Source organism: Molothrus aeneus, chromosome Z, assembly GCF_037042795.1.
Source record: "Molothrus aeneus isolate 106 chromosome Z, BPBGC_Maene_1.0, whole genome shotgun sequence".
Classification (NCBI taxonomy): Eukaryota; Metazoa; Chordata; class Aves; order Passeriformes; family Icteridae; genus Molothrus; species Molothrus aeneus.
Window position 1 is genome coordinate 27,565,287 of NC_089680.1, and position 26,389 is coordinate 27,591,675.

The 26,389-nt window shown below is 38.9% G+C and overlaps 1 protein-coding gene across 1 annotated transcript; it reads left to right on the top strand.

Moving 5' to 3' along the window:
• Nucleotides 1–3,027: 3,027 nt before the first annotated feature.
• ERMP1 (endoplasmic reticulum metallopeptidase 1) lies at nucleotides 3,028–24,046 on the top strand. The gene is made up of 15 exons (XM_066569756.1): nucleotides 3,028–3,557; nucleotides 3,912–4,213; nucleotides 7,621–7,748; nucleotides 8,074–8,179; nucleotides 9,058–9,204; nucleotides 10,801–10,893; nucleotides 12,257–12,469; nucleotides 13,631–13,851; nucleotides 16,590–16,764; nucleotides 17,301–17,491; nucleotides 18,159–18,311; nucleotides 18,801–19,003; nucleotides 19,667–19,782; nucleotides 20,319–20,482; nucleotides 21,798–24,046. The coding sequence occupies exons 1-15, from the start codon at nucleotides 3,028–3,030 to the stop codon at nucleotides 21,960–21,962; spliced, it is 2,907 nt and encodes a 968-aa protein (XP_066425853.1). The 3' UTR covers nucleotides 21,963–24,046.
• The last annotated feature ends 2,343 nt before the right edge of the window (nucleotides 24,047–26,389 follow it).

Genomic DNA, 26,389 nt, shown 5'->3' on the forward strand with positions numbered 1-26,389 from the left:
AAGCCAGCTTGGATTGCAAGATACTAGGTTAAACATCAGCCTTCTTGACATAAAGTCAAACTGAATTTATGCTGAATAATTTGATTGGAAATCAGATCCAATTATCTTAAATTGGTCATTCCAGACTAACAGAGCAATAAAGGGCACTGTGTTTGTTGATAAATTTGACCCTGAAATTACAGTCATGTCAAAACATGTAAGCACTATAATTCCAGTCTAATTCATACCCCGCAGTGCCCTCCCAAATGCTGTGCTCAGAACAGAAGATAGAGGGCTGTTGCTCTTTCAGGCATACAAAGTCTTTCTGATCGAAAGCAGGAAATTACTTCTGAATTTTGAATTGGCAGAATTTTTAAAATTGTTTTGATCTGTAAGAATATGACTGTGACAAAAATTAGTATGTTCAAGACGTTTTCTTAACAAGGGGTGGTTTAATGTTCAAATATTGCCCAAAAAATAAAAGGAGAATTATAAGGAAAACAATGAAATTTTTCTAGAGTTCCAATCCTCATGTAGACCTAGAGCCAAAAGAAAGCTACACATTAACAAATGACATGTAGCTCCTACTTCTCAAACTGTGCATAATGCTTCAGATCAATAATGTAGACATAGTAAAACTGATGCGAAACAAAATATGTTGCTGGAGAGCTACTGGCCCTGCCTAAAGCTGCTTAGGTAAGTCTTTTGGGAGTGGTGGCCCCCCAGTATTTTAACACTGATGATATTATGCTTTAAATCAAAATAAGAGATGAAAGTCTGTATTTGATTCCTTGATTGTCTTCTCTATATAACTTCAAGACCTACACAAGAATTTCAAAGGAGAAATAGAGACCTACATTCAATAGCAAGCCTGTCTTTCTTTAAAACCATATTTTCTTAAGTATATTCATACTTTAAAAGTATTAATAACCTGTATGAATATACTTAAGTATATTCATACAGGTTATTAATATGACATTGTCAAAGGGCAGTTTCCATTCCATGACATATTTGGGGGGGGTCACATTTGATTTGTTTTGTTTATTTTGTTATTTGTGTTGCAAATCTTTCACTGGACTAATTCTGCACTGGTATTTTTAAAAAATATTTGAAAATTTTTAAAAAAAATTATATTGGAATTTTTCATAGTAGTTTCTAATGTAACATCTACTTTTGAGAATGTAACCTGTAGGAATGTTTGTCTGCTTGTGAAGGGAGAGGTAACATAGGTAAGTGAGACAAAAGCAGAAAGGAAGAAAAACTGAACAAAACAGAATAAACCAAGACTCTCAGCCTAGAACTGTGTTACTGGGTCATAGCGTAATTGGGAGTTGCAAATCATAAATCATCACTAATAATGTTGTCTGTACTGAGGATGCAGTGAAGCAAATCAGAAAACTTGCTAAGCCTGAGTATGGAAATTTCCTAAAGAACCTGGGGTGTGCAAAGAGCATAGTCATCACCTTTCAGTGCACCACTTTTTTCAGACTTTTTAATTCCAAAGAGTATTGCAAATCCTATTAGTGTTCATATGCCAATAAGGGCAGGGTAGAAAGGAGCGGTGTTCAGTGTTTATCTGCACCACTGGATTTATTGAAACTGCCATTTCTTTAGATCATTACATATTTTGTTTCCAGATTACATCACAAAGCAGCAAAAAGTAGGTATCTTTTAGGATATCTTCAAAAATGGTGAAGAACACTGGAAAGCAGTATGAAAAACATAGGGAAAATGACCACAAAAAGTGGTCATCTTCTGTGCCATCAATCAAAGGCAGTGTGAGAGCAGGAGGAAGTGTTCTCTCCCAAGGAGAACCATGTGGAGTGCTGCATGAGTGACGGTCCTTGTCACTGCTCGGGCCTCATCCTCGCAGGTGCTCTCCTTAGCATAAGTTCACTAGAAGCCACTATTCACTAGCACCTCCTGGCACTATTGCTCTGCACCCCAGCCTACCTGAGCTCCAGCCTGGGCACTGCTACAACTATGAAATGCCAAAGATATAATGCAGTGGAGGGTGAAACCCTGCAAGAACCATCAGTGCTGTTACGTTTTTTAGGGTGGGGGTTAGGGTTGAGGCACTTTGCCACTCCCCTACATGGCACCACTGTTACTTCTGTGAACTGTGAACTTTCCTTTCTGCTTTAACAAAAACAAAACCAACCAACCACTGAAAACAACTAAAAGAAGCAAGAAACCAGGGAAAGCCTTGAACACCTTTGTGAGCAAGCACATATCACCTGGGGCAGTCTTTGGTCAGGTGCAGGGTCAGGCTGGAGCTGTGGCTGCACAGAGGGCCCAGGGCTTCACCTCTGTCAGGCCACCACTTCCATGGACAGTCACTGCTGAGGGCTTCCCAGCCTCAGTGTGCAGCCAAACCAGGCCCAGCTGCACTGGCTGTGCCCAGTTACAGGCCCCTGAGGACAACAGCGACATGGAGCTCCTGGAGCAGGTCTGACAGAGAGAAACAAAGGTGGCTAAAGAATTGGAGCATCTCTTTTATGAGGAAAGGCTGAGAGAGTTAGGCTTGGTCAGCCTCAAAAAAATATGTCTGTGAGATGGCATTCTCAGTGTAAGTCTCTGAAGGGAGGGTGCCAAGAGGATGGACCTGGCTCTTCTTAGCAGCTCTGAGCAACAGGACAAGAGGGCAGAAGACAAGACGACAATGGGCAGAAAATTATGCACAGGAGGTTCCACCTGAGCACGAGGAAGAAACCTTTATCTTTAAGGTGCAGGTGACTGAGCACTGGAACAGATTGCTCAGAGAGGCTGTGGACTTTCCCTCATTGGGGATATTCAAGAACAGTATGGACAAATCCTGCGCCATGTGTCTGGGATCACCCTGCTTGAGCAGGGAGGCTGGACCACTTGCTGTTGCCCTCTAACCCGACCGTCCCACCGGCGGTGCGAGAGCTGCAGAGCCAGCGCCACCGCCGGGGCCTGTGCCGGGCCACGTGAGCGGCGGGCGGGGCCGGGCCGGGCCGGGCCGCGCTCTGACCCTCGCCCGTGCCCGTACGGCGGCTGCGCGGCGGGAGGGCGGACGGCACGGCCATGGAGCGCGGCGGCGAGACGGCCGGGTGGCGGCTCCGCGCCACCGCCGCACAGCGCGACCGCCGCCGGCCGCCGCCGCGAGAGGACGGCGACCCCGGCGCGGGCGGCAAGAAGCGGGGCGGGCGGCGGCCGCTGCTGCCGCTGCCCGAGGCGCGGGGGGCGCCGCTGGTGCTGCTGTACCTGCTGGGGCTGCGGGCGCTAGCGCAGGTGTCGCACCGGCAGCTGCTGAGCCGCCCGCCCGCCGCCGCCGGACCCCGCGACTTCAGCGCCTCCCGCGCCAGGTACGGCGGGGCCGCCGGGCGGGAGGCGGCCGGGGTGGGTGGCGGTCCCTGGCAGAGGGGTCGTGTCGCGCTGTGCCCTGGCGAGTGCTCGGAGCTGATGGAGCAGCGCCTCCCCCATAGTTTAGTTCCAGTAGTCTCGTGTAGTGCTCAGTGTCTGGGAAAGCTTCAGGTTTTCAGTTGTTATGTCACCGAGACGTCGGGAAGACTAAAACTGTCACTTGAATTTCAGTTTTGGAGTGTTAGCATCAGGTGAATGTCTTGATAAAAGTGTGCTTTTTCAGACATTCAGAAAAAGACATATACGCATATACAGAACCTCGCTAAAGGTAAAATCTTCAGCTTCTCCATTCACCCTTCTGCTTCTTTTTAAATTGATATGTTCAGGTCAGAAAACCAATACCATGGCTTACTATCATGGTAAATAGTTAAAAAGAAGAAGTCCTAATCAGGCCTATATTCCTATTACAAGTTACCATCTAACTGGCTGTAGCCTCTTCTGCCTACCTTGAGTTTTGAAATAGAACCATCTACAAAAATGTTACAGTTGTAGATAAGTTACATACTAAATGTATTGATGCTTAAGTTTTAATTTATGTCTTACAGGGGATATCTTGACAACATTACAGCAATTGGGCCCAGAACAGTTGGAAGTCCAGAAAATGAAGTTCTTGCAGTTAACTACCTCTTAGAACAAATCAGGGGAATAGAAAGAGAAAGCACGGATGCTCACAAGATATCTGTAGACATACAGAGGCCCACAGGCTCCTTCAGCATTGACTTTTTAGGGGGCTTTACTAGTTACTATGCAAACATAACCAATGTGGTAGTAAAGCTGGAACCTCGCAATGGAGCTGAGCATGCAGTGTTATCCAATTGTCACTTTGATTCCGTACCAAATACCCCAGGTGGGTCCGTGTGTTTGTTCCATGTTTCTGTGTGTGACATGAGCTGCAGGGCTTGGCTCATGGATTTCTCCTACCAAGTAGCCACACTAGAATAATGCACGTGCCAACTAGTCAGCTTGGTCTCAGTGAAACTCATTGTTTAGAGTGACAGGTTGATCCTGTTAAACTCAGGATTTCACTCTCATTTTCTGGTAGGCAGTGATTTACAGATGCTTATCTGGATTTCTGGGAAGTTTGGATGTATCTGCCTTTCTTGTACTTCACTGCTTATGCATATTTTTTATGTGCTGTTTCCACCCATCGTCCAGGTCTTTTCATACTTCTGTACTGATTTAATCCTGGTTTTCCTTTCACAGGATGCTTTGTGCCAGAGATTATGCCCACACGCATTAACGAGTCTGTTTTCCCCTCCTACTGGTATCTCAGATTTTCAGTCTGATATGCTTAAGATATGCCAGTTGTTTTTTTTTCTTTCCATATTCAAAGCTTCTATCTCAAAAGACTGTAGTCATCAAAGGCTGGAGTACTATTACCTTGATAGTGTGAATATATTTTACCTGCTAGTTTGATTGTCACTTTTGCGTACTCTCTTATTCTTGTTCCTCTATATTTTTAAAATCTAATCCTTTAAAATTGTTATTGCAGCAAGGGTGTAAACTGCTTTGTAAATTTGTGGGTTTAACAAAGCTAGGAAGGTATGGATCTAAAACACGAAATCTGTTGTAACACTCAGCCACAGGTGTGTGCCTGTTATTACAGTTAAAAAACACCCACAGATGGCACTCACCAATGGTACAGCTTTTACTGGACTTTCTTCATTTACATCCCACACAATATTTTATTTTTTTGGTGGCAAGCCTTCTGTTTTGTAGCACATGTGACTAGTCTTCATTATTAAGGAAACAGTTGAGTGTTAGCTAGAGAAACAAAGCTTTTGCTGGACTCCTGCCTTTTTTCTGAACATAAATTGTGTATTGAACGTCTCTTTCTCAATTGTATTTGTACAACATGAGCTTCTAAATTTAGCTTAATAAATGCATGATTACTATACATGCTCTGTGACTGAGGAACTGCAGAGATGCTAATTACTGCATGTATAGTCTGTGTATGTCTACCAAGACTTAGAGTATTTCACAAGCATAGTACTATGATAATTAAAAATTGTTTTCAAATTGATGTCCTATGTAAATTGTGTGTTGATTTCTGTGGATTATAAAACAGGATTATGTTTATATCAGTTATTTTCTTTACAGTTACTCAGACACTAAAATATTTCACCAACCTTGCTCGGAAGTGCCAAAAACATAGGAGTGGTTTGTATAGGATTTTAGAGAAAACTGCAGAGGAGCCAGAAATCATCCTGTGTGCTTGTTCTTAATCACAAAGCAGCCTAGCCCTTTACAGCAGCAAGGAGTTGCTCTGCCTTTTGTTTTCTTAGTATGCCACTTGCACATTACCTAAGCAAGAGTCTTTTGTTCTCTTCTCCCGTGTTCTCTTAGCTATTTGCTTACAGCCCTTTTTTTCATTACCAGAAAGGTGGGCTTTTAACCAGAATCAGCATGACTCAAAGATCAGCGAGTAATACATTTGAAAATCAGATAATAAAATATAATCTGCTTGTGGTGCTTATAGACACAAAATGTGTGAAGCAAATCTCAGTAAATAATTTATTTTAAAAAATAGAAAGCTTATGTTCCTTGTGAAGAAAAAAACATAAACTCTGAAGTCCTAAAATATGTCTCTTGTTCTGATTCTACTACTCTTTAGTTTATATGGCCTATTTGATTATTTTCTGATAAACTTGACAGCAAAAACATTCTTGAAATTATCATTGCAGACATGATGTGGTTTTCTTAGTTTAACGATATCTGCTGTAAAATCTGTGACAACCTCCTGTCAGTTTTGTTGTGTATGAGGTATTGGGGTATGTTTTCTCTGCAAGTTTGTGTAATAGTCTATGGCAGCATGGCTACTTTTGTCAGATGTATATCTCTTGAAGCCAGTAACTTTTATTTTTCTTAGCCTCACAGCAAGGCAGGTAAATGACTAACCTCACTGTAAACTATATGCATCTGCTGAGTTTTCAATACAGCATTTTAAATAAAATAATTAGATGTGGCTAAGAGCAGATTCCTGATAAACTGGGGTAGCAGTTAAGGTCCCTTTCAACTCAGAATGTTCTGTGGTTTTTGTGAAATTAGTGAAAACCTGTGACAATCAGGGCTTTAAATCAGGTATTTGGGTGGTGATCTATGGAAAGCTTTTGTCAGAACAAGGCCATAATTTCTGAGAAATAGGATAGAGAATTGTGTATTGGAAAGATTTCAAATTTACTTATTCTATGCAATAAACTAAAGCTAAAACCTGGACTAAGATTTATGTTTGTTTATATTAGGAATATGTTGTTTTCGTAGCAGATACTTCTTAAGTTTTGCCTGGTGACAAGCTTTGGAAAAGCTGCTCTTTTTTTTCTTTAATGTGTAAATTGAACATTTTGAGCAGCTAACAAGTGTACCTAAATAGCGTGCTGACTCCTGAACTTGAGGAGTGTTGAACTTGTTGGCATCTCAGTGCATGTCAGCAACATCCATGCAACCCAGGCCCACAGGAATGAGGTTTAAATTTCTGTTTTCTCCCAGATTTTATTTATTAGAGCAGGATAGGGAGGTGCTACAGCTTGCACCAAAGTGAGGGAAGTGGGAAAATGGGAGGCCTTGACTCAAAGATGGCTGCTTAATCAAGATAAAAAACCAGTGGGGCGTGGGAGGTGTGAGATTGTAGTTGGATGAGAAACTCAAAGACAACAGAGATTAGAGTGAAAGGGGTTTCTGCAAAGAAAGAAGGGCAATGAAAAGCATCTGATCATGAAAATCTTTTATATAATGTTTACCTTATGGAGACTTTTAAAGGTGTGAATTCTGGTATTTCCTTAGCTTTATTTTGCAGTCTTAGCTTTATGTTACTTTGAGGTTTTGTCCTCCTAATTGAATGCATTGCAACAGTGTAGAGCACTTCAGGGTGACTTTTGTGGGAATGTATATTTCTTAAAATTTGAGTGCTGTCAATGAAAATTATATCCTTATTTGTTCATGTTGTATTTAGGAAAACAGATAATTATCACATTGCTTTCCTAGTAGCCTGGTTAGTCTGTTTCTCTGGAACAGTAGTGTTGAATCTGATGTCTTGTCATTCACTTGCCCAACTTCTGAATTTATTTTTTCTTTCATCTGTTGCTTTCAACTGGTATAGACAGAGGGTACAAGCAGCACCAAAAAATATACTAAAGCTTAACACAATTGTACTGCAGTTATATTAAAACTGCAATAGCATAAACCATTTTCTCTCTCGTTTTTGTTACAAATCTGTGTGTTTGTTGTAAGCCTTATTATTTTGCTGATTATTTTAAGGTGCCAGCGATGATGCTGTTAGCTGTGCAGTGATGCTTGAAATACTTAACACACTTTCAAAATCATCACAGTCCCTGCAGCATGCTGTCATATTCTTGTTTAATGGTGCAGAAGAAAATATTTTACAGGTGAGAATGTGCCAGAATTAAAAATTATACATCAAAGCAGTATATTAAAGCTCTTAACAAATGAAAGATGTAGCTTGTGTTTAATCTCTTGAAATATTCATTGATTACCTGTCTTTTCTGAGTAGAATGTGTATATTTCAAAGGGAAGCATGCAGTTGGATTAAGGGTATTGTATATATTAGTTTAAATAGAAGACCTGCATTTTCTGCATCTCTTTGTGTTTTCTGCCTTTTGCCTTGAGTTATATGCAGTCTTGAATGATGGAAAATAACATTTAGGCTTGTCTGGTAGATGTTTGACCTATATTTTTTGTTTCCCCATCAAGGCTAGTCATGGCTTCATTACACAACATGAGTGGGCCAAGTCAATCAGAGCTTTTATTAACCTGGAGGCAGCAGGTGTAGGAGGAAAAGAACTTGTTTTTCAAACAGGTATGAGCTTGCATTGTGTCCAATTTCTACACTAGGATAATTTGATAATAAATTATGCAGACTTGAAGGAATATTGAAAATGACTCATAAGCAAAAGACAAGAGAACGTCTGTGCCTTTTTCCTGGTCCTGTGCACCATTTAAATTGTTCTTAGTCTTTAGATAGTTACAGGCTAAAGCTCTACCACAGAAGTTGCTTCATAGGTGGGAAGCCTGTGGAGGGCAGAATAACAGAATTGGGTTTCCCTTTTACTTTAGGATAAAAAGGAGAAAAGTGTTTTGGTAGTACATATATCTTAGCACTCATACTTTCACATGTTCTATTTATTTTTCACAGAAGTTCTTGTAAAATCAGGAAGATGTTGGCATTAGAACTCCATCTCATGCTCAGGAAGCAGCAAAACTTCTGTGTTTTGTAGGCTGCGGTTAGACCTGTGCCCCATCCTAGCTGGACTGCGGACATTCTTGTCCTGATGAAGCCCTTAGGTGTTTACTTGCACTGAATGCTTTAGGGGGACAGACTTTTTTCTAAACAGCAGTACTGATGTGTGATACATGATGGATTAGAAGCTTGGCTAAAGGTTGTGACTTCTTCATTAATGCTAGGTCTTTTTGGGACATGGCTTCTCTGCTCTGCCATTGTTGCTCTCCAGCACGGGAGGCAACAGTGGCTTAGTTTTTTTCCCCTCAGGTGTAGCTAATTCTTTCTCTCAAGTGTGAGTCATTCATCCAACACAATTGTGCTTACTATATGCTCTGCGGGGCAAGAGTGTTAAATCTCCAGTGAGTTACTTTGTGTTATTTGTTACCGTGAGAATGCATATCCTAACTGAAGTTCAAAATATATTTGCTGTGAATTTTCTGCTCATCTTTTGTTAGGACCTGAGAATCCTTGGTTGGTACAAGCGTATGTAGTTGCAGCCAAACATCCCTTTGCCTCTGTGGTGGCACAGGAAATATTTCAGAGTGGCATTATCCCAGCAGATACTGACTTCCGTATCTACAGGGATTTTGGCAATGTTCCAGGTATGTTATCAAAAGGCATGTCAATATACATTACATTTTTATAACAAGGACACTCATCTCTGGTTGACTATTGAACATCCTCAAATTTGATCTGTCACACTGGGAGGGAATTTCCCTGTTCCTTTCCTAAGGAAAGAGTTTTTAGATTGAGTTTGTCATATAGTTTGCTAGGGATGTTTTTAGATGACTGGTGTTTTCCAGAAAGAAGCTTCCTGGTAGAAAAGTTTCTTGAAAATCAGGAAAATACTCCAGGAATTAACAGTACTCTATTAAATATTCTGGTTTGAAATATTTTGGTACATGATGTTAATAACCTGCTTGCAGGAATGAAAATGAAATGTCTGTACCTAATAGATAAAGCAAATTCATCTTCTTTAGAGATAGTGACATAGTCATTAATGCATTTTCATTTTCCTTGGGTTTTGTTTGGTTGGGGATTTTTATTGTTGTTGTTTTTTTGTTTTGTTGTTTTTGTTTGGTTGTCGTGGGTAGGTTTTTTCCCTTACTCGTGGTGGTGTTTTTTGGGGGGGATTTGGCTGTTGGTTTTTAGGGGGTTTTGGTGGGTTTTGTTTGTTTTTTTTCCATAATCAAGGACTGGACAGAAGCTTTTTAGTTTTGTTAATCTGTGTACAGCTTGCTATCCTTTCTGTGGAGAATGAACCGTGGGAAAGAAATGTGAAATGTTCACTCAATGAACACAGTTCAAAAGACTGTAAATTTCTGTAAAGTCCTTGTTGTCCAGGACAGGTTGTCATTGGAGTCACTTTCAAGAAAAGTGATGTTTTTTAATTGATTATTGGTACAAAGCAGTTGTTCTGACATATTCTGTACTGTTCTGAAGTACGCTTCTCGTCTGAAAATAAAGTAGCTGATTTTGTACAATGTGTTCTTTGTTCAGAATCATACCTGGATGGTAAATGATTTCTCACTGACCTCTGGGGTTTCTTTTATAAACCGATAAAAAATAATTAAGTTTAACAACTGGTTTGTTTCTCAGAATTGAGACCTAATTTGCTAAAAATCGTGAGAATTCAGATTGCAGGTAGCAGCTTTTTGCATATGCAGCTGAACAGGTGAATGGGATACACCGAATGTATAACTTATCAAGCAGAGGGTTTAACCTTTGGGTTTTGGTAAATACTTTTGTTTACACATTAGAAGTACAAAGAGCGCACCTGGTATTTTGAGAAGGTGCTCTGTAGTTTCACAGTGCTGCTTTTTATTACTTTTCAGCATGAACGTTTATTGAAGTGTTGCAAGTAAGCATTTGGCAAGCACCTTGTACATCTTGTACATGAGACTGAGATGATCTGGTGTTTTCATGTGTTTCTCCAGTTAGGTACAGATGTCCTGGGAATGGGTGCATGCAAAAGGACAGATACTTTAAAATATTTTAAAGCTGTTCTCTTTTAAAGACACTGGAAGTCCAGTTAGTTTTCCTTCTGTAAAGAAGACTACTTTGTTCATCTCTAAGGATAATGACTGGGTTACAAAGTAGAGCAGCATTTTCTGTAAAGTATATGGGAGGATTTCACGTATTTGTTTTGGGGTTTTAGGATTGTATATATTTTAAAAATGCTGCTTTTCTTTTTGTAGGAATAGATTTGGCTTTTATTGAAAATGGCTACATTTACCATACAAAATATGACACATCAGACAGAATTTTGACAGATTCCATTCAGAGAGCAGGTTGGTATTTTAAGGATTCAATAATTTACCAAAGAGTAGTATTGTAGCTGCTTTTTCATTTTGCTGTAAGACTGCTGTAGCATAAATTAATAATTTTAATGACACATTTAATACATGTTGTTTGTGTTCTCAAGAACACAAAGAAAGAATTAACTGAATACATACATTTTAAATAAAAAAGAAATATAGTTGGTCAGCTTGGGAAGATAAACTTTACCAGCATCCAGTGACATTAGATTCCACAGTTGCTTTCAAATCAAAGTTATTGTCTCTCCATTGATACCTGATTATTCAGCATTCTGTGTTCCTTTTATCTCACTAAGTCCCATTATTGGTTAATGTTTTTCATCAGAAGCTTTTGAGTAGTTTGGTGGAATAGAGACTGATCTACCAACAGAGATTTTTGGATTAGAATGGACCTCAGGCAAACTTATGTGGTAGCACGCAGACTGTGTAAACAGGATTTATTTTCTACAACAGGTTGTGCTCATAGCAGGCTATTTGACAGAATGCAGTAAAGAAAATTATGAAGAACTTTAATTTCCCAGGAAAAGCTAGCATAATCCTAAATGCCTCCAGGATTTTGACTATTTACTCTTCAAGTTCATACAGAAGCCAGCTTAGATGACCACCATGAATTATGGTTTTAAACACTTCCTTGCACCAATTTAGCTGCAGGACAGAAAATAATGCTTTTAAATTCCTGTTGGAAAGGTGATTTTACTGGTCATGATGGTTATATGTAGAACTTGTCCCATTAAATATATGACAGATTAAAAAGAAAAAAAGACAAACTTTACAGCCAGTAAGCACTTTTAATGGTCTAAAAAAGCAAAATCAAAGTTTAGAATGATTGCTCTCATTTGGCTGTGCTGTGTAAAAGCAAAAGATGATTGGTTCCTGGAGGCTACAGAGTAAAATAGTGGTCTTGTCTTTACAGTCATATAGGGAAGGAAAGGCAGGTAATTCATAGTCATGGAAACCTGGAGGGATCGCTTAGTAGTTAGGAAAGGATGAAGATTAGGAAATTATAAATTCTTCTCTGGGTTAGCCTTCAAGTCCAGTGCTAAATATCAGAAGTGAAGAAGAGTTTGTGGGCCGAAAGCTTGACTGTTGCCTTCACTGAGGTCATGTCTAAGTGCATGAGACTTCCCAGGTATACTTATTTTGACAGCTGGATAGAATAACTCATGAAGATAATATTTGTATATTGTCAAATACCTGTTTGAGTATAATCATTTGTGTATTCATGCCTTTGTTGAGGATATTTCTATACAATCTTTCAGAATGGTTATATTAAAAATGCTGTGTGGTAATTTATTAACCTTGATATAATTATACTGTGCCTCTGCTCCTTTAATAGGTGACAATATTCTGGCTGTCCTAAAATACCTAGCTACATCAGAAAAGTTGGCTAAATCTTTTGAGTATCGACATGGAAATGTTGTGTTCTTTGATATACTTGGTTTATTTGTCCTGGCTTATCCTGCTCGTGTTGGCACAATTATGAACTATATTACATCAGCAATTGCTTTTTTTTATTTAAGCAAAAAAGTATTACAGCCAAAACCCAGAGGTAAGTCTAGGTGATTTTGGGTTTTGTTTGTTTGTTTGTTTGTATTTGGGGGGTTTTTTGGGTGTGTTTTTGTTTGGTTTTTTTCCGTCGGTTATTTTTTTGCTTTTTTGGTTTTTTTAATTGCATTATTCATCAATAAATAGTAATTACAAGATGCAAAAACGCAGGTGAAAAAGTGTTCAGGCCATTACAGCATCTGATTAGTTGAACTTCAGAAATAAATTTTAGGTGTGCAGCATGCCATAGGAGTTGCTTTGTGTTTAAATCTTAATATTAATATCTGAATATTAATAATGGTGAAAGAATATGATAGGCCTAGATGTCTAGCATTTATGAATCATGATTTTGTCTATTATCATTTCATGAAGGTTAAAATCTAATCTTTTAAAGATTTGGAAATTGAAAAAAAAAGCCAAGTATCCATATTATGGGGTTTTTTTGTTAATTCAGATATGGTGTCAGAACCATGTTTCTTCTTCACTTGTCTGTAGACAGGACCGAGTAAGGAAAAAATAGGGAAAATGACAGCAAAATTTAATAGAGTGTAAACCAACTTAAATCTAGTTAGACCTTCTTAGTATGTGTAGGAACATGTTTATTTAAAAGAAATAAGGCTTAAGAAATCACCCCCATCTTCTCCTCAACATCCAGAATACATTTTTGGAGTAAGAAAATGTTACAAGAAAAGCAACTCAAATTTTTTGTTGTTCTTGGGGGGAATGAGGAGAGGGACTTGTGGGGTTTTTTGGTGGTTTGTTGGTTTGGTTTGGTTTTGTATTTTTTCAGGGGAGAGTTTTTATTTTGGTTTGGAGTTTTTTGGTTCGTTTTTTGTTGGGTTTCTTCTTGGGCTTTTCTGTATACTTAAAAGTGGAACCATGGCTCCACTGGCCCCCTAGTAAAATTTTTGCTAGAAAATTAAGAAAGCTGTAATCTGCAAAATACACCAGTATTCTGGGAATAAACATTGCAGCAGGGATGTTGCAAACAGACATGCAAAGAATTAGGCTAAGTGATGCAAACTATGCTGTTGAGATACCTTCACAGGGGATCCCTTTATTTTGGTCATTAAAGTAGTTACACTATGGGGTAATTAAAATTTTGATGATAGTCTGCAGTAGAATGCACAAGTATTGAATGAGACTTCTTTTTTCTTCTTCATAGCTGTTCATAACCTGAAGAAGTTACTGACTGCATTCAGCTTAACCCTGACAAGCTGGGTGTGCACACTGGTGGCAGTCCTTATGGTAGCAATGTTTGTCTCCTTCATTGGACGGGCTCTTTCTTGGTACACCCATTTCTATGTTTCTGTGTCTCTCTATGGCACTGCAGCTGCAGCTAAGCTCATTCTTGTGCACATGCTAGCCAAGAAGTTCTTCTACAAGGTAGGCAAGGCTTTGTTGTTATTGTTGAAGGGCAATGAGGTGTTTAATCTGTGGAAGATAAATTTGAGCTGCTAAAAAAAAGCAAAAAGTTTTTCGTATTTAAAGTGTCACTGTGAAAAATTGCTTCATCTAAACATAGAGATTGTTCTGCTAAATCAGAGAGGTAAGAGCTATGTGATTTAAAGCAGCTTTGACCTTTAGGAGATGTTTCATAAAAAAGACAGGAGCCTTTGTGACTTAGGTCACAGCAAGCCCAGGCAGTGCCACAGGCTGGGGCAGAGTGGCTGCAAAGCTGCCACAGGAAAAGGCCCTGGGGGTGCTGGTGACAGCAGCTGAACATGAGCCAGCAGTGCCCAGGTGGCCAAGAAGGCCAATGGCATCCTGGCCTGTGCCAGCAATGGTGTGGCCAGCAGGAGCAGGGCAGGGATTGTCCCCCTGTACTCAGCACTGCTGAGGCCACACCTCAAATCCTGTGCTCAGTTCTGGGCCCCTCACTCCAAGAAAGACATGCAAGTGCTGGAGCATGTCCAGAGAAGGGCAGTGGAGCTGGGGAAGGGTCTGGAGCACAAGTTCTGTGAGGAGCAGTTGAGGGAGCTGGAGTTGTTTAGGCTGGTGAAAAGGAGGCTCAGGGGGGACCTTCTCACTCTCTACAACTGCCTGAAGGGAGGGTATAGCCAGATGGGGTTTGGTCTCATCTCCCAGACAACCAGGACCAGGACAAGAAGAAATGTAAAGTTATGCCAGGGGAGATTCAGATTAGATATTAAGAGACATTTCTTTATGGAAAGGATTATCATGCTCTGAAAGGATTATCATGCTCTGGCTGCCCAGGGAAAGGATTGGGTCACTATCCTTGGAGGTATTTAAAAGATGTGGCACTTAGGGACATGGTTTACCAGTGGTCTTGGCAGTGCAAGGCTTAGATCAAATGATCTCAAAGGTATTTTCCATCTTAAACAATTCTGTGATTATTCTGATTTATGGTTGTTTTGACCACAGCTGGAGATGTAACAGAGCTCTGTCTGTGTTCTTCTCTGCAATAGGTAAAAGTCATTTAGGCCCCTGCAAAGCTCAGTGAGGATTTGGTGTGTTACTTTTCCATTGCTGTCATTTGTCATGAGTACTGTCTGTTTACCTGTTTTGCTTAGGATTCTTTTTTATGGACTAACCAATGTGATTTAATGTGTGTAATAATTTCATAATTATGGATTATAACAGTCTCATATGGTTTTGTGTTAAATACGAATAATCTTGAGGTATCTGATAGATGACACTCCTCCAGGGCAGAAGTTGACTACTCAGGCCTGCTAGGTTGAGGTTTTAGGTGCAGTAATATTTAGTCATTCAGCTTGCTGTTACTTATATTGTCTCGGCCATTTGGGTAGGTTTTGGGCAAGGGAATTTAGGAAGCCTTAGTTGTCATCCAAATACAAATGTTTGAAAAAGTTTTAAGAACTTCATGCCATTTGATTGTATGAAAAATTCTGAGTGGATCCATTGTGTCTTTCTCTGGAAGTAGTTTTTTTGAAAGTTTTTGGGGAAGGGGAGTGTTAAGTGGTACACGTATCTTACTAAATGTATGTATTTTGTGTTTTCCCTTTGTGGAAAAGATGAGCCATTAATAAAATAGATGTAATGTTACCGTTTTTCAGTTGTCTGGATGAGCTGGTTGTTACTTTCATTAGCTGTTAAGACATTTCAGGCTCTGGATCTACTTCATGGCTACTGATTGCCTAATCATCAGATCAGCCATCTGAAAATCAGAAGTGCTGCATGCTGTAGCTTGCACTAGACTGTACAGTTAATGTTGCTTGCATTTGACTTAAAAGTTGCATAAAAAATTTGGAAGCCAGTTTCTTCCTTAACTATCAGAAGCAGATTCATGGCTCAACAACTTGTGAGTTGATAAGCTTTATGTTTTGAAATAGGTTTGGCAACTTTTATGTTTCTTCACTCTCCTCTTTTTTTTCCTTCTCACCCCGAAACTGAAGTAGGTGCTTTCTGATAACCATTGTTCATGCAAGCAGTCCCTTGTGCTACTAGCAGGATTTGCAGTTAGGAATCATGCCATGCGAACACTGCAGAATTGCCCATGTAATTTTAAAAAAAACCAAACCCAAAGCAAATCATATTTTTGATGGTTAAATTTCTTCTCCCCACCCCCCCCCGCCCCCTGAAACATATCTGCTGTTGTCTCACATATTATGTCTTTTATTCAAAACAAGTAACATATTTTAATAAACAGACCTCTGAAGTGACAGCTTGTGGCATGATCTAAAGAGGGACCAATATAATATTTGTGCATTAATAACAGTGCTTGTGTAATAAGTCTTTTAATAGCTGTTCAAAAACAAGTTTACATTCTCAGGAGGTCCAGATAATTTTTCACCCTTAAGTATTACACAGTTTTTTAATATGCTGTGTTACTTTTTTTAAAAAAGGCTCTATTTGCCTGAAACACTAGCCTTGTGTATTCTTTGGTATTGTCATTTGTACATCGCCTTCCTCCTTCTTCCCCAGCCTGTGTAATATCTTTTTCAAGTTATTTCAGCAGATTTAGAAAATTAATAAAAAACTTATACTGTCATGGATAATTCTTTATGGTAAGAGGATGGTGAGATGGTGGTATTCAAAATTGTTTTGCCCAAGGAAAACAAAAAAATCCACATTCTTTGTATACAATTATGTGTTCTCATGAGATGGGACCTATGGAATGTTTTTACTTCTTTTTGTTACAGAATGTGAATGAGCAGTTCCTGGGAGATGTTTTTTTCGATGCCTCATTGATGATTTGGTCCATAGCATTGGCTGTGATGACTCACATGGGCCTTTGTTCAGCATTCATTTGTACATTGTGGGTAGCGTTTCCTTTACTCACTAAGCTGATGATCCACAAGGAATTCAGCCAAAAGGGTATGGATTTTGACGGGTAGATATTATGTTTCTAAACTTGTACCCCTACTCTTATTTAAGCAAAAGAAATCGAAACATTGACTTTGAGTAATCAAATTAACTAAGTCACATTTTTGTCATGAAAAAAGTGTTCTTGAACTAAAGACAGTTTGAAAGTGTGAGAAGCTTTAAAAAAATACACTGAAAAACATCCCAGGTCTCAGGCTGTAAGAACATTATGTGACTATATTAATAAGTGATCAGAATTTTGATGAATAGTAAGGTTCATAAAAATATAATAATATTTAAATGATGCTTGGGACAGTAAACGTTTCAAATTTTTTTTGTAATACAAGATTAATTTTGTGGTGATTTTGAAAATTATACTGGTGTTAGCTGTGCAAAATGAGATCGTCCCATATCCATGTTAGGGATGAGGACCAGAATTGTGTATTGGGACTTGCAGCAGTATATCCTTGTGGATATTTCAATAAAGTTGTGTGTTTATGTCCTAAGGTTTTATTTTTTCGTCTTTTGTTTTTTCCTGTTCTGTACAGGTGCCACAATAAAGTTTATTGCGATGTACATGCTGGGGATGTTTGTTCCCTATCTGTATATGCTGTATCTTAGTTGGACTGTGTTTGAAATGTTTACACCTGTCATGGGACGAAGTGGTTCAGAAATTCCACCAGATATGGTGTTGGCAGGATTTATTGTGATCTTCACTGTAATCCTGTCTTCCTATTTTGTAAGTAAATTTGCAAATGTTGTTTAAAACCCTTGAGCTTCTCTATAGTTTAGAATAAGATGTGCTTTTTAATTAATACTGGAAGTTAGTGATAGTTTGACAGTGTCTTAAACATTACAGGGAATTTCTAGAACACATGTCAAAGATTCCACAGTTTGTGTTAGTCAAAGAAAGATCATTGAAGAGGAGCTTATATTGCTCTATGGTAATGTAGTACAGGCTGATATAAAATACGAAATGTAATGCTAAATTTTGAGTAGAGATTGAGTAGAAATTTGATTTAGGTGTAATATATGACTGAACAATACGTATACAAACTTCAAAAAGGATACTCAGATTTGTGGGTTTTTTCTGCTGCCATAGGACCTGGAAAAATTGGTTTGTTGGTTGGTTTTTGGGTTTTTTTTGTTGGCAGATGTTTTAAAAACAAGAAAATTTTGAAAGTTCCAGGAACTACTCACTTTATTTCTTTTTAAAAAAGAAATCATCTTAAAAATACTAGTTCTAAATACTGAGATTAAAAAGACATAATTGCAAGTATCACCTCACAAAGACACTTCTTTTTAATGTACCTTCAGTTCAATAATTGAATTTTAGAATTATGCAAGTAGTGTTTTATATTTATATGTTGCAGTTTTATAACTGGACTATTTTTTTTATTCTCTAGATTAACTTCATTTACCTTGTCAAAAGTACAAAAACGACGCTAGTAACTTTAACTACTGTGTTTGTAGTCACTCTGATTCTCGTTTGTAGTGGAATCTTCTTTCCTTACAGTTCTGATGCAGCTAATCCAAAGCCTAAGCGAGTCTTTCTCCAGGTAAGAAATGTTTGCATGTTGTATGACCTCTTTTGGTTGCAAGAATGTTTAGTTTTTTCAAGGCTTAATATCCCCTTTCTTTCTTGGTTTAAAAGCTCTAATGATTATTCTTGGTTTTGAAACAATTGATAATGTTTCTCTTGTTCACTCTGTGTTCAGCTCACCTTTGTCAGAAGAGGCAGGGTGTTTTAGGGGGGTTTAAGTAGGTGAATTGTATAACAAATGGTAATTTAAAAAGTGAATATGGTTTGAGGTGGGCTAAAACAGTCATCTTCTGATAGTGTTTTTATGATATGTTTTTTATCTGAGTAATTCTTGCATTTACATTCATAAATACTCAGATACATGTTCAGTGCTGAAAAGCCTACTGAAAATGCAGTAGACCTTAAGGTATTTCAGACCTTAAGGATATTTCAGAATCACCTCTGGCTCTTGCAAACTCCAGAGGCTCCATTATCTTTCTGTGTTTGTTGTTTTTTTTCCTTCTAGCATACGAGCAGAAGATTTCATGATCTAGATGGAAATGTGGTTAAAAGTGACTCTGGTATATGGATCAATGGGTTTGATTATAATGGAATATCTCACATAACTCCCCATGTACCTGAAATCAATGACACCATTAGAACTCCATGTGAGGAGCAGGCTCCCTTCTGTGGCCTTCCTTGGATTCTGCCAGTCCATTTCATGTTCCGGTTTGTGTGAACTCTGCCTCATTTGAGCACTTTACTGCAAAGTACAGGGGTCATTTATGCAATTTCACTTACATAAGGGAGAAAAAACTAAGGATAATCTTGGTCTAAAAGTAAATAATCCTTCGTCTGTGTCTTCTGCCGTGGGTCTGCTGCAGGAGCTGTAGAAGTGAATGTGTGGAAATTAGATGTAGGCACCAGAGGAGAAAAAGGTGAAGGGGGGGGCCTCCTAAAGGGCAGTTCAGAGGAGGAGGATATATGTCTTCTCCCTTGTTCCCTTCCTTCACTGCAGCTGACAGCAGAGGATGTTTACAGTAGCAGGTCTCTACAGAAGGAAACCAGCTGCTGTGGCTATTTCTCACACCACAAGAATCTTGAGAGCAAAAGTTTATCTGTTTGAAGGTGAAAATGTTCTCACTTGTTTGTTTTGTAATTTAAGGCAGATGAAGGTAATTAATTGACACACTAGTGACAATTTTTCTATTAATATGACCTTTAAATATTTGTCTGGCCAAAAGCTGATTTTACCTGTCTTCTGCTAGAATCAACATCTTTTGAATATTTCATGTAGCAGCAGCACAGTCAGCTTTACTATGGAGAAACTTCTTGTCTTCTGACCTCAGGGTGTTGCATTGAGAATAACATGAAACTTTTTTTTCTCCACAGGAAAAACTGGTATCTTCCTGCTTCAGAAATTTTGCCAAGAAGCCCCATTCAGTTTAAACTTCTGTCCAAGAAGCTGATGCCTTGGAATTCTGTGAGGTTAAGCTTTGAAGTATCTGGTGAGTGACTGAAGCTTCTGGTTTATGATTTGTGTTTATTTTTATGCCCATAATAAATCAGGCTTTGACTCCAGTACTGCAGGTTCTAGTGCAGTTCCCAAGATAGCGAGCTTTCTCAGATTAGCATGAATTAATTCAGTTTCATAGCACACTAGAAACTGTGAGTAGTTTTATAAGAAGAGAAATAAGTCTTGCAGTTCTTATTTCTGTGACTGGTAACTTCATCTGTCTTGAGTAAGTCTTGATTTTACAGAAGGTCCTTTCTAAGCTGGATCTTGTAGTATTTTATATGTTAGTATGTATAAGTCTTTTTTATATTTATTATTATAAAATGTCCTGTGTTCCTCTGTTACCTTAACATCACACTTATCCCAGTGCTTAGGAAAAATTGGAGCATCTTCTGTATAGAAGACATTTCTGTCGTGCTTTGGAAGACATGAATAGTAGCTCAAGGATGCCCTGCTGTTCCAAGGGAAAGCAGGTGGTTACTCTGCCTCTGCCTGTTGATCCCTGTGGACACATCTCTGTCCCTGCAGGCCCGAGCCACATGTCCCTGTACGTGCGGCCGCGCGTGGGCTCCGCGCTGTCCCGCTGGTCCCTCGGGGATGGAATGCCGGTCGCCAGCCTGGGGGGAGACTACTTTGTGTTCTACTCCCATGGGCTGCATGCAGCTCCCTGGCACTTCTGGGTGGAACTGACGGTGAGTGCGGCACTGCTGGAAACTGGTGATGCCTTGGTCCACCCTCTTCCCACCACAGCTGCATTCCTGTGTGAAAAGTGTCACTGTAACTTCCTAATGCTTTGGTTTATTTGGTAGATCTTAATTCTAGTATCCTTCTTTTGATAGGTCAGCTTTATACATCAGCTCCCATGTATTTCCCATGATAGTCCACCAGCTTCTAAACAGCCAAGGGAAAAATACTTTTCTTGTCTGCATGGTCTTTGATTATAAGTTTTGATTTCTCTGATCTTCCCCTCACAGTTCCTGAAGTTTTACCTTTACTACTGTTATTTCAGAGTTGTTTTTTATTATTATGAGTAGTTCTCTTTCCCTTTCTTTTCTCTTGTTTGCTTGGTTTTGGGGAATTATAGAATCCTTGGTGGAAAATGTACCTGTCCTGAAGCTGAAGAGAGCTGTAAAAGCTTTGTTTCCTAAATTTTCTTTTGCCTTATTTTCAGCTGGAAGCAAGGCTTCCAGCCTTCCTGTTTGAGTGGGATTAGACTCAACATAACCCTCTCACCCTATAACTTTATGTCCTGCTTCCACCTAAGCTTCTACTCAGCCTTTGCCCTAAGCAGCCCAGGCCTAGCCTTCCACTGAACCCACCTAATCTCAGCCCTACCATGTTTAGAGAGCATAGTACTGTCCATCTATTATCTATCTGCCTCCCCACCCTTCTAACTTGCAAAGGAATAATTTTTTGCAGACCTGTATGTTTTTAATATAGGTTTAGCGGTATGTTGTTGTATGTATGTTTTTACTATAGGTTTAGCACTTATCCTTTGAGTAAATATTACAAGTATCTTTGAAAGGTCAGAAAGCCCATTTTTCCTTCCTGCACCAGGCAGTCTAAACACAAATAATCCTCAAAGGGTACTCAATAAGGTAGATTGGAGTCTCAAGTGTGACAAGCCTCACGAGCCAAATAGAGGCAAAGCTAGGCAGAAGGGGATTTGCTGTAGAAGGATCAGTGTAAACACTGTGTTGGAGTCCATGTCTTGATTTGTCAGCAAAACAGACAAACACTGAAGCAGGAGCATGTGGAAGCTGTGTAACACATCAGAGGCACTGTGATCTAAACATCTGGTTGCCAGTTCCTTTCAAATTGAACTCATCATGTAATCAGACTGATATGTTGAAGATAGGGAGTGTTTTAACATAGAAGACAAAGAGCTGCAGGATGGACAAAGAACTGCAGGACAGATACTGTCTATAGAAAACTACATCTGAATTGATGTATATTGAAGTGTCAGGAACAATCATAAAGATTGTGTTGTCCTTTTCTCATTTTCAGGCCCCAGAGAAGCATTCTGATGGAATAGTCTCCCTTGCCATAGCAGCACATTACTTTTTTGGGGAAGATCAAAAGTCACCTCAACTCTATGCCTTACTGGAGAGGTTTCCAAACTGGACGTTTTCTTCTGGCTGGTCCTGTACCTATGATCTTTTTGTCTTTTAATTTTGACAGCAATGCTGCAGGGCTGATAGGGTTATCTCTGATGCAGCACGCCCTTATGGCAAGCACTTTCTAACAAGATGCCAGAGACTTCAGCAAGAATTTAAAATACTTCAGCAAATGCGTTTCTTTGGCAGTTTGACTGTTTAAAGACTACTGCTATCTTGGGGATATAATGATACTTTTCTGAATGCAGTTCACCTTGGCTCTTCCACTGAAGTGGCAGTTTGGCTAGTGGGTTTCTTAAAATGAAAACTACACTTGACGAGGTAATATTAGCATAATAAATAGTGGCAATTGTAATGGGAGGGCTTAATGGAATTATTTTGATACTGTGTAAAATACAACTGTACTTGACTAATACATGGAGTATCACCTACCAATCCTATCCGTCCTATTCAAGTCTGATCTCCAGCTAGAAGGTGTTTGTTCCTGTGGAAGCACGGCAGAGGTGGCAAAGTCCCAGGCATTACTTTTGTCACTGGATGAAGTCACTGATAGCTGTGGTACTCATGTTGGCTGCATTGAGTCCTTGGCAAATGCACAATGCAGAGAAATCAATATTATGATGGGACATGGTAATTGTTTATCCAAATTGTATGTTTCTGTTAAAAAACTTAGTCCTACCCCTTTTCCTGTCTTTCTGGTGTTACAGCATGAGTGGCTAAGTTCAACCTAACTACCATCTTGTGGTTTTGTTCCTGTTGGGATCTTTCACTATCAGCACATGAGCATGTGACTTGCTCTCTCATACATAAGAGTGCTAAGTCCTTACTCCTTTAAGTGGATGTCTTATAATTAACCTACTCTAAATTTTTAGTTTCCTTCCAATTTATTAGAATTGGCTAATTTTGGTATCTCCTCTGGAGAAACTTTTGGTAGTGTGTCGGTATTGCACTTGCTCATACATTTTACTATTTCTTAAAATAAAGTTTCCTTTCCTTAAGGAAAAGCACCTAAAAGAGTAATCTTGAAAAGATGTCTAATATTCTGGATTGCTCTTATTTTATTTTCATAGGATGGATTTTTATAAATGTCTGTGTCTTAGAGTATCTTCCAATTTTAATTGGCAAGCTTTGAAACCAGAAGCTACTGACCTCTTTTTTATACTTACCATCTTTTTGGGGTTTTTTAGTGCAGTGGTTAATAGTTAAGGGTAATTTTTGAAATTCAAAGAACTTGCTATATCTGAAGGAACTTAATGGTTTTTTCCAAATTATATATAAAACATTTGGCTATATCAATATCACACTACAAATTTAAATAGTTAATCTCATGAGTATTGCCTAATGTCATGCAGAGCAGATTTTGTGCAGGCATCATTTTGAGTAGAAACATGCTAGTACTGATAAGTTTGCAGAGCACATGAAAGAAAATTGTGTGACAGTTAATTTGTGTGAGCTGTGATGGATAACAGATCTTCAGTCAGGTATTTTTCCTTTAGATTGTTCTGTAGTAGTGTGTAATAGTGGAAAGAACCAGTTTCATTGGTTGGTCAAGGGACATTAACAAAGATTGTCAACTAACTCATGGACTAGGGTAAGAGGTTTAATTACTGTAATCATAATGAACTGGCCATCAGTATCTTAAAACCTGGGGGTTTATACATTAATGTGCATTAATCATCACTTGATTGTATCTGATTTGAAAGTACAATCCCTATATTATTTAAAAGTGCTATTAATGATTTGAAAATCAGAGTTATAAACTAAAACTCCTGTGTCTTGAATCTCAACGAATGTGTTGTACTGTACTCTAGCTGATGCACAGCTAGTTAACTAAAGCTGCACTGATATTTACCATCTTTCTCAGTTTTGAGTTTTGTGTTTTCCTTATGATTTAAAGCTTTGGAAGTGCTGTGTGAAGAATTCATATGGGGAGCCAAAAATATAAAAATGCCTGTTGGCAATTTCTGAAACTTTAAGTGAAGCAATAACTTCTGCTGTCTCAGGATTTAATCCTTGTTAAATAAATTTATTATGAGGTATATCTGGTTTGTTGCAAGTTTCTGTCTTTGTAAATAAAAGCAAAACTTGATTGGTGACACTTGATTTTTAGCATGATTAAAGGCTATATATTTGCGTTTCCATTCATTGCAGTAATGTTTTACTTGAACTTGGGGTAGAAATACTGCTAAGAGCAGTATAATACTGCTGGGTCAGACAGCTGGTGTTAGAGCTGTGTGGAAGATAAGCTTGGCCAAAGAATGCAAAAATCATCTGAGCTGAGAAAAGTCAAAATGGGAATTCTGGTTGGTTTCCTGGAGAGGAGGGTGGTTTTTGAAAAAGATGTGATACAGAGGAGTCACTGGTAGCCAAGCTAAGTGTTCTTTGCAAAATTGATTTTTGAGACCAGTTTTATTGTTAATCTAAGACAAAAAAAGAGGATGGAAAAATTCTCTGTTTGTGTCCATCTGCTTCCCTATTCAAGTACAAGCAGATGAGTCTTCTGCTACTGTGGGTTACTATTTCTCCTAAAAAAAGCTATGTGTGATTTACTCTCTGAAATGTATGAAATGCAAGCAGCTAGTAACTTTAAGGATACAAGGGCATAGAGTAGAAACAGTATTTATTCTTAGTAGAGGCAGTAAACAGTTGGTTAAAATTACCTTGTGCTCATTGGAAACAATTTACATCCACAGCATTTTCTCAATTGCTTTCTTATGGTTTTCCCCTCATTTTGATGGCTTTGAGAATCTACTATGTTTTCTATTAAAATATGTATTTCTGAAGCTGAGTACTAAGCATTTTATCAATTTAAGCAAAGGAGACCCCTACCTACATGTTGTTGTTATGCAATCTAGTGCATCCTTACAGTGTGTCACCATACCTTCAAGATTGTCTTTCAAGTAGAAGCATGCATTTGAAGAAAGAAGTGTTGGGATAGGTGCAATGAACAGGAAAATTTCAGCTATCATACACAAACTGTTGAGCTGAGTGGGGCTGTTCTGTGCTAGTAAGACCTGTCTTTGATGTCTGTCAGTCTGTGTTGGATTGCAGTTCTCCTGGAGAAACACCAATCAAATAGATAAGATCTGACAAGTCTATACAGAGGTAGTTGTAGCAGGTGGGATGTAGCTGAAGAACAGTTTGTCTGCATGGCAAAGCTGTTCCATACTTTTCTCCCTTGAGGGCTAAACATAATCTGACTTTTGATAATTGTCTGGAAGGGACCTGCAGGATGACCCATTTTAGAACTTGGTATGTGGTCTTGGTGGAGAATGATAGAAAGACATGCAAGATCAGTAAACCTACGTTCTGTGGTTACTGTTAATTTATGTAACTGGCTTCCGTTTTGAACACAGAACATTCATTCTCAACCTTCATGTAAATCCGTTTCAGTCTCGGGGGAATAAATTGATCCTAGAAATTAGCCAGGCTCTCTTGTTCACTGTGAAAGAGGTTCTGTTGGGCTGGAACTCTTCATGGTTCTGTCAAAACTGTGGGTGCAGCTTAAGAACATGCTAAGCATTAAAGCAGAGTCTTGAGCAGGAAGTATAAGCCAGTTTAGGGAGATCTGTATTTCAAGCAGGGTGTCAAGTATCAATGTTCCTCAGCAAACATGTTTTTAAAAAAATTCAGTTGCAGAAAGATTAAAGAATCAGTCTTAAAAACTAGCAGTGATTCATCTAAAATGGAATAGTTCTTTCAATCTGTTCTGAGAATGGAACAAATAGAAGCTTCAAAGCCAATAAGTGGACAGGTGAATTTAAGTAACCATCTTAGAAGGCTGCCCATGCAGAGTTTATTTGGAGATGGTTTTTTCAAGGGAGAAGGTGGTGGCTTGTTCTGTTTGGGTGGTTTTGTTTTGAGGTTTTTGTTTTGTATTGTTCGGGCAGGATTTTTTTGTTTTATTCTTTTGTACTTGTTGGGTTTTTTTGGGGGTGTGGAGTTTTTTGGATAAAAAAGGAAAGAGTAGTTAGGTGCTTTGTGTCTGCTATGTAGTAGCTTTAGGCTCCAGCTCTGAACTCTTAAAGCCTTCTCTCAGTGCTCTCTGAATAAGTAAACCCAAGGAATTTCCCATTTCAGGGGCCACATGATAAACAGAACACTCAAGTTTGTATCTCTCTTTTCTCTGTTTAAACACTGGGATGACTTACACCACTCACCCTGTGCTGCCATTCCTGTCCCTGCCTACTAGAGTACTTCAGCAGTGTTCAGCTCTAGGACAGGAGACGAAGCTGAAACAGTAGATTGTGTCGGTTGCCTTTATGTTCCCTCTTACTGTGGGAAATCCATCCTCCAGTTGAACCCAGCTTACCACCCTCAGCAAGTTACCCATCATCTTTTATAATATCATTATCGCCACACACAACTTCTCCCCTCAGTTTATTATGAAAAGGACCTCCTTTGTACAGGTTCTGGCTAGATTATGAATTCAGGTATTTCTGCTTACAGTGGGTCTCAAACCTGTAGCTTAGAGACACTTTG

Bases quoted from the DNA above. Each gene is read 5' to 3' on its own strand.
- ERMP1 (XM_066569756.1), top strand. From the start codon at position 3,028: ATGGAGCGCGGCGGCGAGACGGCCGGGTGGCGGCTCCGCGCCACCGCC. The intron at 3,558-3,911 runs GTGAATGTCTTG...TATGTCTTACAG, and splicing joins TTTTGGAGTGTTAGCATCAG to GGGATATCTTGACAACATTA. The intron at 9,205-10,800 runs GTATGTTATCAA...TTCTTTTTGTAG, and splicing joins GGATTTTGGCAATGTTCCAG to GAATAGATTTGGCTTTTATT.